This window comes from Neolamprologus multifasciatus, chromosome 19 (genome assembly GCF_963576455.1).
Source record: "Neolamprologus multifasciatus chromosome 19, fNeoMul1.2, whole genome shotgun sequence".
Classification (NCBI taxonomy): Eukaryota; Metazoa; Chordata; class Actinopteri; order Cichliformes; family Cichlidae; genus Neolamprologus; species Neolamprologus multifasciatus.
The window spans coordinates 22,972,808-22,986,307 of NC_140457.1; the positions used below are offsets into that span (position 1 = coordinate 22,972,808).

The window sequence follows — 13,500 nt, forward strand, 5'->3', positions numbered from 1 at the left end:
AAGTGTTTTTATGTGTGAAAATATCCCATATACATGAAATGGAGATTATCATATAGATATGATTCAAAACATTGCAGTATATTCTAATCTATGTAGTAAAATACTGTGGTCAGTGGTTTTGCACTGAGGTCTAGCAGGACAAGCACAGAGATGACAGAGACCAAAAGAAGATCATTGGTAACCTTCATTAATGCTGCTTCGGTGTTATAATGAACTCTAAATCCTGACTAAAACTCTTCTTTCTATTTTTAAACTTTTATTTTTCAACAGTTATTTTCTTAAACAATTGATAAAATAGCCGTTTTTGCACCCAGCACTTGATACTGACATGGAAAATTTTGCAGGAGCTCAAGAGTCCCAATCTGAGAAAAGCGTTCATGTTTCTAGATTTAAGTACATGTTCATACCGATCTCGCCACGTGTGCTCTCATCATTGAGGGAGCCGAAAGCAATGGCAGGGAGGAGGATGGCAATGTAGAGGAAGATGGCTGTGGTCATGTACTTCAGCAGGGTTTTATTACTGCCAACTATACCTGAGGGGAGACAAACACAAACACATGAGTCATATTCACCTCATAATGGAGCGGAGGAGGCTCAACACTTTAATTTCAAAACGGCAAGAACATTAGCACAGTTCATCATTCAGTGCCTCTACATCTATAAACACCCAGTTCATACAGTAAAAATATTCTACAGAGGATTACGCTACCTGCTGCCCTTTTAAAATATGAGTCATTTGTTTTGGTTTCGTGTCATCCATCATTTTGCAAGAGCAGCTACCCAAATGATGGATAACTCATTTTGGAATAAAACACTTTAATTGGGCTCTAATGTGATCACAACAATTTTGGTCCTGTGACCTTCATCAGATAATCATTCTCTGATGACGCTCACAAGACAGAAATATCTTGATTTTGTTACTGCCCAGTCAATGTGTTTGGTTGATATGACACGAGGAAAGACTGAAAGAAAACAGCTGAAGAGGAAAACTCTCTTTACTCTGTCTGCTTTTCTTTACAACAGACAACAATATTGAATTACACAGATTAATCTAAAATATTTCTACACAAGCTATTCTAGCAACTAATTAACTAACATTAAAAAAAATACTCAACACGGAGTAAGATGTACATTTATTTGACTTGAGACACAAAAGCTCTTTCATGTTTGGCAGCAGTGTGACTTGATGAGTCGATAAAACCACCAGCTGGATGTGTTTGCAATGAGAATGTAAAGTATGCAACGTGTGTGAAAGTCTCGTGACTGATGACTGAATACTGGACATATGGAAACATATGAGAGCAGTAAGGCATCATTTTAGCAGGAGATGACCCTAGACGTGACACAGATGCAGCACAGATGTAACTGAGGCAAAGGGTGACAGACAAATGAGGACCTGCCAGAAGTACCACAGTGTGCCATAACAAGCAAGATGATTCATTTTCACTACAAGTTCAGGTCCAGCCTACCATCTGTGAAGTCAGAGGGGTAGAAAGGCAGCCTGCGGCAAAAGTCCTCATAAATTCCCCGGCCAGCTTTGAAGAAATCTTTACACTGTGAAGATAAGACAAAAGATTACTTTTTAAAAATGAGAAATAGTCTCACTGATGGAGTCCCACCTGCACCACCTTTAGACAGGAGAATTACGTATCACACTGTAGAACAAGAGCAAAGGAATCAACGCTGTGATATAAAATGAAATAATGTTAAACAAACCAACATATGTTCCACATTATAGAAGAAAAAGCCACTCTATGGCTTGATGACGACACACTAGCGGCAGTATCTTCACGATGATGTGAGCTGGGATGTTTTCCAATGAGAACTGTACCTTTTTACAACTCAAAGTATCAGACACTTAGATGAAGATGCCTCTTATACGGACCACTCGAAGAAAGGAATGCAAAGAGTTTCCCTGCTGCAGAGTTTAAGTTCATTAGAGTTACCAGCTTTAGAAAGCAGCAATTAACAGCAACTCAGATTAGTGGCAGGAGTTCAAATAGCAGATACATCTCAGCATCAGCTGCTTAGGGGAAAACCTGCTGCACAGACGCCACTATTGAGGAAGAACAATGATAAGAATTTGGCTCAGTCAAGGAGCACAAGGAGTAGAAATCTTTTTTTTTCCCCATCCTAGTCCGATTACGATGTCAGCTAGGTGAATCTTTGGTATCTGACATTAAAGAGAAGATGGTGGCACAGGGGTCCATTAACACTGTTGGTGAATTTTTCAAAAGGACAACACAAGCAAGAGGGCAGTCACAAAGATCTACTGGAAAACTTTATATTATCTGGGTTGATTTTAGAAGGATTACCATTTGTGGTCAAACGACTAAAATCAGCCAACACACAACCCCAGGGAGATAGGGATATGTTGTGTGGCTGTTGATTTACAGGTCCAGGCTGGTTACCTAATGGCCAGATACTGTTTTTAATGAAGAAGCAAAACTGATGGAGTGACTTTTCTCTGTCTAATCTGGATTTGGGTGCACAGTAAGATCACTATATCACATGTAGGTCGTTCTGCCAGTATTATTTTTCCTGTCTATAGGAGGCATCACCCCAAAGTAACTGAAACTAAACGGAGATGAGCATTTCAATTAAACCCATAATCTTAAATTATGTCCCTCCTGATGCATATTGCTCTGTTTTGCTTTTAGGCATTTTGCTAATTTAGTCTGCCTTATCCACAGTGACCTTGAAGAGTAATAAAAGCCAGAGGCTGTATCCAGCTCTGAAACCTCGTTTTATTTTAAACACGCATTGCAGTGGACAATGACACATTTAGATTAAAAGTTGCACATTTGATGATTCAGCTAAGACGCTGGTGATTCCACTGGGGGATCTTTGAAAGATCATTTGAGTCATGACCATTAATGGCGTAGTTCTTAAAAATCATATAATCTAAAACATAGCAAGTAAAGCAGCATATTTGGATTTGGATGTACATTTAATGGGATCCCCGTGACGACAGCATCAGTGATGGAGAGAAGACTCAGTATAATTTTACACAAGACAGGAAGAGAATGGTTATAAAGAGCCATGTGATTTAAAAGGAGACGTGAAGTGTTTCATTTTAAAAGATGAGCTTTCAGGTTACACCAGACAGGGAGTAAATGTGTAGCTCTGATTAAGCTTATTAAGCAAATTATCCAATTACCCAGTGTTTCATTTTCTTGTTGAACATAGTATTACGCAATGAAGTGGAACGGATGATGATAGGGGGTGGGTGAGTGGGAAAAGCTCCCAGGAAAATCATTCTGGCCTCATTTGTCATCCTAAAAAGTTTGGATGGTCTATGACAGATCAAAGGTATTTACATCACATGTAAACAACTTTTTTTCTCCAAGCTGGCTAGTTTTAGCTACACATGCTTGCTCAACAATGACTGTTCATTCATTAAATCCCTATACATCATGGAATTATTTATTATTGCAAGGAACAATGTGTGTGTTTGTGTGTGTGCGTGTGGGGTGAGGGGGTTGCAATCACCAGCTTTTGGCTCAAGTTCGATAAACAAAAGTCTCACAGAGGAATTACCATCCACCTGTTTGCCATTCGTTCTGATGGAGTGAGGCAACAGAAAGGAAAAACATAAAAACACAGCAGCAATTTGACCTTTTTTCTTAAAGTACCGGAAAGTGGTTTGCTGTTGCGGGTGGTCCAGTGTCAATTTTGGATGTGGAACAAGGAGAAGACGGACTGGCTGGCTTTTTTCCTGTAATTTTCTTTCTTATTTTATCATTTTCCGTTTCCTCTTTATTCCACCTGCTCCCCCTCCCCCATCACTTCTTTCCCTTTTCACTCCATCTGTCTTTCCCCATATAGCCCTCTGTCTCTGAGTGGCACTGAGCCTTTCAAGCCCTGGGATAAACACCTAACAAAATCCTTTGCTGTATAAAAAAAACTAACAAAAAAAACAAGGGGAAATGTCTAGGAGCTGTGGCATGCCAGTGGCAACATTAGGAAGAGATGTCGGTCCGTGGCATTGAGCAGAGCCCCTCTGGAGGTACGTGTGCACGTGTGTGCACGTGTGTGTGTGTGTGCCGGCGAGCACATGTAACTAAGGCGTGGGGAGTTCTGACAGGACTGTGAGAGATGTAAGGTCATTTACCCACTGAGGAGGCCTGGCAGGAGTTGATGCTGATTGATTAGGGGGAGAGAAAAGATTGAAGAGTCAAGCCAGTCGAGCGAGGAGGAGAGGAGGAGTGAAGGGGGAGGAGGAAATGGTGCTGAAGGTTGACGAAGGGAGAGAAAGAAAGAAATACAAGAGAAATAAAAAAAAATTGTACTGTATGTGCGCAGTTCTCTGTTCTATACACAATCATAAGGATGTGAGATGATCAAGAAATAAGTGGAAGGTAAGGGGGGATGAGGCAAACGGAGAAAAGGAAGACGACCTCAAATATAACATCATCACAAGTTCTAACCAATCACAGGCACCATTTCAGGGCACCAAGCACGACTCGTAATGCCTTCACATCACTTCAAAATGTGCGGAAACGTGTCTAATCACCAAGCACTGACACACACTCGCACACTCATAAATTTTCCTTGCTGACCTTGAGCGGTTTATGACTGCGAGGGTCAGTCTCCTCCTTCCCCAGAGCCGTTGGCTTCTGGTTGGCTGCCGTGAGCTGGTGCCTCTGGAACACCAACGCTTCCTTAAACTCCTCCTGTGTCTTTGTCTCCAGGAGCTTCTGCCTGAAGGAGATGTCGGAGAAGAGGGTGGCGAATGTGCGACCCAGCTCCATCGCCGTCTTGGTACTTTTCTACGAAAAAAAAAAAATGCAAAGTGATACAAAATTTAAATCACGAATACCTCCTACATTTCTTTGCTGATCATCCGTTTGTTCTGTACAGTTGTTTGTATACCGATCAATCGCTACATGTGTAACTGCCTGTTTTAAAAAATATATAGGTAAATAGAAAGGCAAAGGTGGGCGAGGGGTGGGAGCATACTGTCTTTAACTAGGTTATTTTAAAACTGTGTTTGCGACATACCAAATATAAGAATTAATACCAGCTGCAGAGGTGTTATTGATATGTTTTTCTGTGACCCGGGGCCTGCACTGCAGATATACAAAACTTCAAAATCTCTTTTACAAAGGAGAGACTTTTTCATACTAAAGAAATACTTTTTAATTGCAAAACATATTTAAGTATTTAAGGTCAATAGTTTGCCCATGCCAACTGGGAAAATGTGCTTGTAGAAATTGATGAGCACCCTGCTGCCAACATAAAACTCAGAGGGCAGCATGTCAGACAGGCAAAAAGCTAGAGGAGTTTCTTTGAGGATAACATTACATGAAACAGTTAATGAAAACAAAGGTCATGTCTTCATACCATATTCAGTCTGGTTAAAGAGAGGAAGGAAAAACAGGGGAAAACAGTTAGACAGCTCTGTAAATGGTGGTTGATGGAAACGGTCCATTCTTACACATGCTAGATCACATACATTTGCCAACCAAAGGAATTTCTATCATCATTACCATCATGCCCCTTCAAAGATTTTTCTCTGAGAAGCATTCACCATCAAGGATAATTGAGGCATAATAATGCTTTATGTTTACTGGGGCTTAGATTAATGTCTCTGAAAATACCATTAGTGGTTCTGATTGCTGCCAATAAGACTGGCAAGGAGGGTGCTGTAGACAGCACTGAAAGAAATAAACATAAATGAGGGTTCATGGGAAAAGAGATAGAAACAAGCAAATATACAGAAAACATAATGCAACAAGCTGAAGCATAACCGATAACCAGGTTTCCTCTTCCTCGACTGACCACCTACCCAGTGGTGAAAATTACATACTTGGGAGGATACCAAAGTAAAAGTGAGGAAAGCATGAAATCTCTTCTTCCCAGCAGGATGGGGGTTGGGAAGTAGAGGGTTTTCACCCGGTTTGGGGCAACAATCAGAGTCAACTGAAGGAGGGAGTGAAGTGTGTGTATGTGAGTCGAAAGCTGAGGATGAAGCAGTGGAGGACAGAAGGGATGAGTGGGTTGATGGAAGGAGAAAGAGTTCATGGTTTTGATGGGAGGGAAGGACATTACAGGATATGTGTCTCTCCAGAAGCTCTTCAGAGCTGAAGAAAAATAGCAAACACAAACAACAGTGACCCAAAAAGTTCAGCGCGCTTGCCCACACAAGACACAGAGAGGCCCTTGAACTGATTTCAGTTCAGGAGTCAATTTGGCCATTTAGCAGTTCTGACATATCTGTCAGTGTTTCAGATATTTTCAGATGCATATCTAAATATATGTATATAAAGCAGAAATAGACAGATTTTTGCTTTATATCTTCACAAATAACAACCATAAAGACCCTAAACATCATGCGGCCTAACCAATATTTAATTTGTGGTGCTACAATTATGTAACATTATATAATAATATATAATAGATTTGTGGTTTCTTCTGCTTTAAAGGATTTTCTAAATCCTTTAAAGCCATCTGTGCATTTTTTGTACAAAAAAAAACAAACAAACCATAAAGATAAGAACTAAGTGATATTACTGATTTTATAATTTTATTCAAAAATGAATTTGCTTTGAATTGGTTGTCAGGTTGACAGGCAGCTCACAATAAGTGATTTTGCAAGAGCAGGACAATAAAACAGATTTTTAATTACCAGGAAAAATATTTCGTTAAATCACACTGGGCTACAAGTGAACATGAAGTGAAATAATCAAAGTGAATAAATGAAATAGGGACTAATTAACCAGCGAAGACATAAATCTCATGTCTCATTCCCTATGCCTGTGGGTTAGTTACCATTTTGAGAGGGGCCAGTATCAGGATGACATAGCGGACCTCGCAGCAGTTCTCCCCCCAGTTTTGTGGCCTCTCCAGGCGGGAGATGCACACATGACGTTTCTGGAGATGCTTCACGTTGCAGCTGGAGCACAGAGGGAAAAGAAGAAGGTTTTATAAATGTCAACACCTCACTTCACTGTCAACGCCCTTCATTTCCATAGATTAACCTCTTTCTCGACAGCAACAGTTAGACAATATTCAAATATGCCGGGTGAGCTTGCATTCACTTCAGCCACAGTACAGGAATGCATGTGAACATACATACATAATATTTAAATATCACATCATGCATATTTAAACATGGTCAGTGTAAAAAGGCTTTTTAAAGGTTCATATAATTTCCATGCTCAGAAAACCACTCGGTGATGCTTCCTGGCTTATCATCCTCAAAGACGGCACTCCCATGTGGTAATGTTTGATCACAATATGGCGGGTATCACTCAAAACTTTGCATTTCTGTTTATTTTACTTGCCCCCTTTCCTCTAAGAAGGAAAGTATACAAACCACACCAGTGAAAACGCCACCTAGTTCCCAAGATCCCTACCTTACTAAATTTTCACCTCTCAATCCTAGTCTCAGTCGCCTGAGGTTACTTCTTCTTTCCACCCTTACAAATGTCTTTTTCACAGATCTAAATCCAAATGTCACTTGAGTCACTAGTCCCAGTAAAACACTAGCCAACTGAACAGTCTTTGTTACTGAAACTCCTGCCATCTGTTCCCCCCAAAATGAACACACTTTCAAAGTCTCTTAGATCTTTTCCTCTTGGCATCTTGATACAAAGTCAGAATATGCTGAGCATTTTTAGACCTGCAACAGAGAATGATTGGATATTAACTGCCTAATTGTAACAAGCGGCACACACGTGGAAGCATCTGCATTTCTGTGTTTCGCCGTTTGTTCATTTACACTTTTCTCCCCCTGATTTGTTACTCGTTTATATTATTGACACTTATGCACAGCTGTCCCTGGATACATTTTTTTAAAGAGATTATATATTATTTCAGTTGTACTTGATTTGGTGATGATGTCATCCTTTCCTTTGCATTACGTTTACCACCAGGAAGCCTGTTAACATGACACGAGAAGAAAAAAATATCCACCTGCAGTGACTGAATGCTCCAGAGTGCACTTTGCGATTGTTCTCTGCTTCTTCAGCGTGGAGATGACCACCAATTTGAAAGGTAGGGAAGTAAGTGCAAGTAATTTACTAACTTGCACATTCAGTCAGATAATCGACTATAGGACAGAGCAGAGAAGGCTGTGTTGCAACACAGGTAGGGTGACTTCATTCTCTATGAAGGACACCATACCCCGGCAGCTGTATTCAGCACTTACTGTAATATGCTAAAATCAAAATCTTGTTTTCAATGTGAGTAGTAATGTATGTAACATAAAATACACCTATAATCTATAGTGATGATGAGCGTGAATGTTAAAAATAATCAATTTATAACTACATAAAAGCATAAATGAGTAATAAGAGAAAGCATCTTATAACACATTATTATAAATACAACTCTTTCTTCTCAGCTCCCTCACACACATGTACATACACACATATATTTTGCTTACAGGATGCAAAGCCAGGACTGCTGGTACTGGACCCCTGTGGCGGTTGCTGTAACTCCCTGGATCGTCTCTGAAAGCAGGTGAACTGCAGACCAAAAAGTCAGAGGTCAAACAAATGATCTGAGATCAAGTGTCACATACTCTAAGCCCCCCTGAAAAGTGTTTAACTCCTGTGTGTGTGTCTTAGAAATCCATGTCATCCCTTAAGAGTAGCTGACTGCAACAGTGTTAAGCTCTATAAAAACACGTCACCACATTAATAGGAGTACCTACTGTTTAAGTTTACAAAATTCATGCATTTGAAAACACAAATTAGCTTAGATTTCATTTTTTAATATGGCCCGAAAGGCATCATTTAAAAGCCTAAAAACATTCAACTGAAATCTTGTGCCTTTTCTGCTGCGCCAAACCTCTCGATGTGTCGTCTACATCAGAAGTGTCTAACAAGCTCGCCTTCTGGTTTAGACAGTATCGCCAGGCTGCGCTGTGTGCACCACGACAAGCTAATAAGGGTGTCCATCCAACCTTGGAAAACACCACGCTCATGTTCACAGATTAAAAAAAACATTTCATTATGCTGCCATGTTTACAGAGCACAAATCATTAAACATGGGCAACTGGGGGCACTGCTGAATCCAGCTCATTGCTTCCTAATAAGAGGAATCTCCCTTCCGCTGTCTCCCGCTGAGAGTGATGAATAATAGTGTTTTGGGGGACATTCTTCAGCAGCCCCGAATATCCCAAACCCCTCTAGAAGATTCAGTATGTTTTGCTTCGCAACATCCTCTTCAACTCATTAGTACTGAGAAAATTACAGGGTGGAAATGTTTTGTATCGTAAGCAGCGGGGACGATCATTTCCATATCATTCTGATTTTCCCTGCCAGTGGTTTTTCTCTCTCTTATTCCATCTGTCTTTGTCTTTCTCTCCATCACTCTTCTTTTCTCTCCCTCTGCCTTGTCGTCTCATCAATAAAGTATCCTCCATTCATGCCAGAAAATGATGGGCGTCACCATGACAACAGTATCACAGTGCTCAAGGAGTGAGAGAGCCAGGAGGGGAGAAATGGGGGGGGGGGGGGGGGGGGGGGGGGGGGGAGAGAGAGAGAGAGAAGATACACAAAAAGAGAGAGAGAGAGCATGCATGTAGATAAAGAATAAGGGGGAAAAGAAGTCTTTAGAGAAAGAGAATGACAAGGATGAAAATGAAACCAGCACGTGGTGAAGAAGAGCGAGAAAGAGGTGTAGGAAAAGGAAGAACACGGGGCAAAGAGAGAAAAAAGAAAGAAAAGAGGACAAGAGAGATGATGCATGCAGCAAGAAGGCATTAAACTCTGAAAGAAGAAAATGAAAGCAAGAAAAATAAAGCCAAGGGAATAGAAATAAGTCATACAAAAAGTAAGACTTAAACGAAATGACAAGAAGAGCTTGAGACAGAGGAAGGAAAAAGGGACGGAGAAGTAGAGGAGATGGACTGGGATTCAATTCAATTAATAGCAGTAAGCCTGACAGCCATGTAATAATCAAAAACCATCCAATTTCTCATTGACGTCAGGGATGAGAAGAGGAGAGAGAGACAGACAGAAAGAGAACAAAAGAAAGATTAAAAGATAAAGAAAGGGGGATGAAGATAAAAGCAAGAAGAGAGAGGTTACAGAAGAGCAAAAGACAAGAAAAACAGAGAAAGAGAGGTAAATGCGTGTAGTGAGGTTATCTGTTGTCCTCTATATCCACAGACTACGTTGTCAATGTCATGCTAAAAGAAGAGAAGCTAATGGCTAAATCTGCTAGCTGCAAGCCTCAATATCACATCCACTTCAGTGTGTTTTGTTAGCTGCATATGCCATTTCCAACCGAGAGGCTGCTGCAGTGTAGAATGAACGGTCATTTTTAGAGTTAAATGCAACAACAGCTAAAAGTATAAAAGCTCTATACAATTATGATCAATACAAGTGGTCAATGAGGTGCCTTGAAGAAGGCATTTTTATGATAAACGCATTAAAATAGAAGATTGTGTAACGTCTATGACTTTGATCCAGTAATGACCTAAACTGATGATCTGCAAAAGTTTATATATTAGAATAATCCACAGCTTTACTACCAGCTGCGTAATGAGTGACAGCCAGTCAGAAGGTGTACACTGCACTCCCTTTTCAGCAGACTGTGACACAGAATTAAATATGACCAGAAAGGCAAGCGACAGCAGGTCACTCAGTGCAAACCAAAATGAATGGGGAGCAAAATGCGATGTCATAGTTCGTTCAGTTTGTTGATTATCTCGTAGAAGCAGAAAAAAAAAAAGATTAATTATAGTGCAAGGGAATAAATCGTGTCTTATGTCACCAGCCCAGGTGATGACAGGGAGAAGAGAACAAGTATTTGTGAGTGATTGCTGACATGATCAGGAGAGAGACTAATTAACAGATGTACATTTGATACTTGTCAGTTATGTGAAGATTTCTGCACAGTTTCATCAGCTTTTGCTATGCAAACACTTCTATTTCCACATAGAAAAGAAAAAAAAATAACACTGATTCTTACACGCAGCATATCAAATGTGACAAACTTCAATGGAAAATGATGAAAAAATATGAGGAAGGCAAGACCGGATGGCTGGATTGGTCCCTTTGATCTTTCTGTATTCTTGGTGAATTCTTTAACTGTGTTATTCACAGTTTGGTTGGAGGGAGAAAAACAGATTGCAATTTCTGCAAATCACATGAGGATAAAGCCGTCTGTCATAAATAAGGGAGCGAGGAATCAATAAATATGCTAAACCAGTGAAAAAGATGTGATATTCATATTTTTTCGGTGTATGTGACAGAAAATCTGCAGAGATGTGCAGGTACAAAAACGCATCGATTTATTAATTTCCCAGTTGATGTCTGAAAACGGCACAAGATCTTTTGGCAAGGTGACTCATTGCATTACACTCAGAGGTGACCTCCAGAAAGCCTCCTCTGTCTATGATGCCTAAAAGATTAACTGTGGTCTTAGCCACTGGTAGACTCGCATCATACATACACAAAAGCCCTCAGTCACACACACTAACACACGAAGAGAAAACGATTGGTTTCCTTCAAAGAGTGTGAATGTTGCAAAGGGCACTATGAAGGAGGTGATTAAAACATATAGGTATCCATCACAGCCAATCACAAGGCACAAATGCTATGGTCACATGGTAAGGAAGGGGCCACTAGGACTGGGTCAATAGTGAAACTTCATATTTAGAGAGATTTAAATTGCAGTGATTTCTTTGGATAGAAACAAATTAAATGTGCAGTAAAATAATCAGTTATATAATTATCTTATTAATTAAAAAAAATACCTGAATATAAACCCCCTGAAAAATAGGTCATTTTTTCCTAGCAAGGACATAATGTCTATTCTAAACTAAAATGTTTTAATTATTTTGATTTTATGCTTTACCCTCCTAAGACCCAAACTCTTTCATGGCATGCATTTTTAATTTCTCTTTCATATTTGGGCATATTTTTACCTGATTTTTGTTTTGAAGAAAAATAAGAGCCACATATGAGGATATTCGTTTTAAATTTTGATAAAACAGAGGCAGTATATTGTCTTCGTAAGTGGATGTAAGGCCCTTGTAGAGCAAAATTTAGTATTTTGGTCTAGACAACCCAAAATGTGATGTCCACATATGTGGACACCAGGTCCTAGGAGGTTAAATCTCATTCAGATGTATGAATTATTCGATCACTTCTGCTGATAACCCAGCGTTGACTTGAGGGGCCAGTGAAGAGGCATCGATATCTGCGACACGGGGTTTTGCTGGTGTCTCTAATCATTTGATGACTCAATGGATCGACCCAGTCCTGAGCACGGAGAGGAACACAAACGGAATACTGATGGTGATTGGTACAGGAGCGAACGACTGATTGCAGCCTCACGGCGGCTGATGCTGACATTTTCATCCAATTAGCACAGCTTACCGTCATCAAAGAAAACGAAACTTTGAGACTTGTCTGCATGGGGAGAAGGAGGAAGAAAAACCAAGAGGAGAGACAAAGAGTCAGTTCAGTCACCTTTTCTGGGCAACAGGCTAGCAGTTTTCAGCAAGAAAATGACACGCATACACACACTTTCCTACCGAGCAGGCACACACATAAATATCTCTACTGAACAGAAGCTTCATTTCCTGCCCTCCTTTACCTCATACATATTAAATATCATTTTCCAGAGAAAATCTCGTCTTTGTTAGGCACAGAGAGATCCCATCTTGATTACTGTCTACAGGCTATTAATAAAAATTGGATTTTATCTCCGATAACGGTCGTGTGTTCAGCTGGTCCAAGAAGCCCAAAGACGTCACTGATGAGATCAAGATGAGAAAACTGGCATGTATGGCCACCATATATCATGATAAGTAAAGTGGTTAAATTAATGATTTCAATTTAGTATTCTGATCTCTCCTGAAAAATGTGCCACAATGAAAACTCATGTGTCTTGCTGTGATATAGTAAGGGTAAAACAAAGTCCAAAGGAAAAGGATAGCAGCATTCATGGCAGGACTCTCAGGTTAAAAACACAAATCTGTGCAAAATATGTTCTGCGCAAACACAGAAAAACAGACAAGCAGTAATAATCCCCTCCTGGTTGGACAGATGGTCAAGTATTTCTGAATTTCTGAAGAGTTTAAGGGTGACAAAACTCAGATAGAGATATACATTTACATAAGGCACTTACAAAAAAAAAAGAGAGACCTACCCTAAGTTTTCATACTTAAAATAATAAATATGTTGCAGTCTAAATTCAACTGGCAGAAAATAAAAAATACAGCAACACAGGAGGATTATGCAAATCGAGACCAAGTAAAGAGCCAGCAAGATCGATCAAAGGTGACAGCAATTTAGGGAGAAATTATGCTACAGTCATCACAGACAGGGCACACAATCAGCAGCACACAGAGCACTGTGGCTATGAACATCACAGAGGAAGAGGGGAAAATATATTTATACATTATCATACAAAACACTGTCAGTTATTCTGTGGTAGCTGATCATCATTTTGGTCAGCATCCTAAAATCATTTAGTTCTTCAAGTACTCCTAGTTTGTCAAAAAATTTATATATTACTTTTAAATATTAGCAA

The 13,500-nt window shown here is 39.8% G+C and overlaps 1 protein-coding gene across 6 annotated transcripts in view; it reads right to left on the reverse strand.

The window, feature by feature from the left end:
• slc4a11 (solute carrier family 4 member 11) overlaps window positions 1-13,500 on the reverse strand; it is a 100,173-nt gene that overhangs the window by 16,973 nt on the left and 69,700 nt on the right. For 4 of the 6 annotated variants that reach the window (XM_085142451.1, XM_085142446.1, XM_085142450.1 and 1 more), the window contains exons 6-11: window positions 12,342-12,374; window positions 8,393-8,474; window positions 6,775-6,898; window positions 4,563-4,772; window positions 1,470-1,554; window positions 408-533 (exon numbers count right to left, since the gene is read on the reverse strand). In XM_085142451.1, the coding sequence (XP_084998577.1) occupies window positions 408-533; window positions 1,470-1,554; window positions 4,563-4,772; window positions 6,775-6,898; window positions 8,393-8,474; window positions 12,342-12,374 (660 nt within the window). The remainder of the gene's footprint in view (window positions 1-407; window positions 534-1,469; window positions 1,555-4,562; window positions 4,773-6,774; window positions 6,899-8,392; window positions 8,475-12,341; window positions 12,375-13,500) is intronic. The other 2 variants (XM_085142448.1, XM_085142449.1) reach the window with 1 other exon arrangement.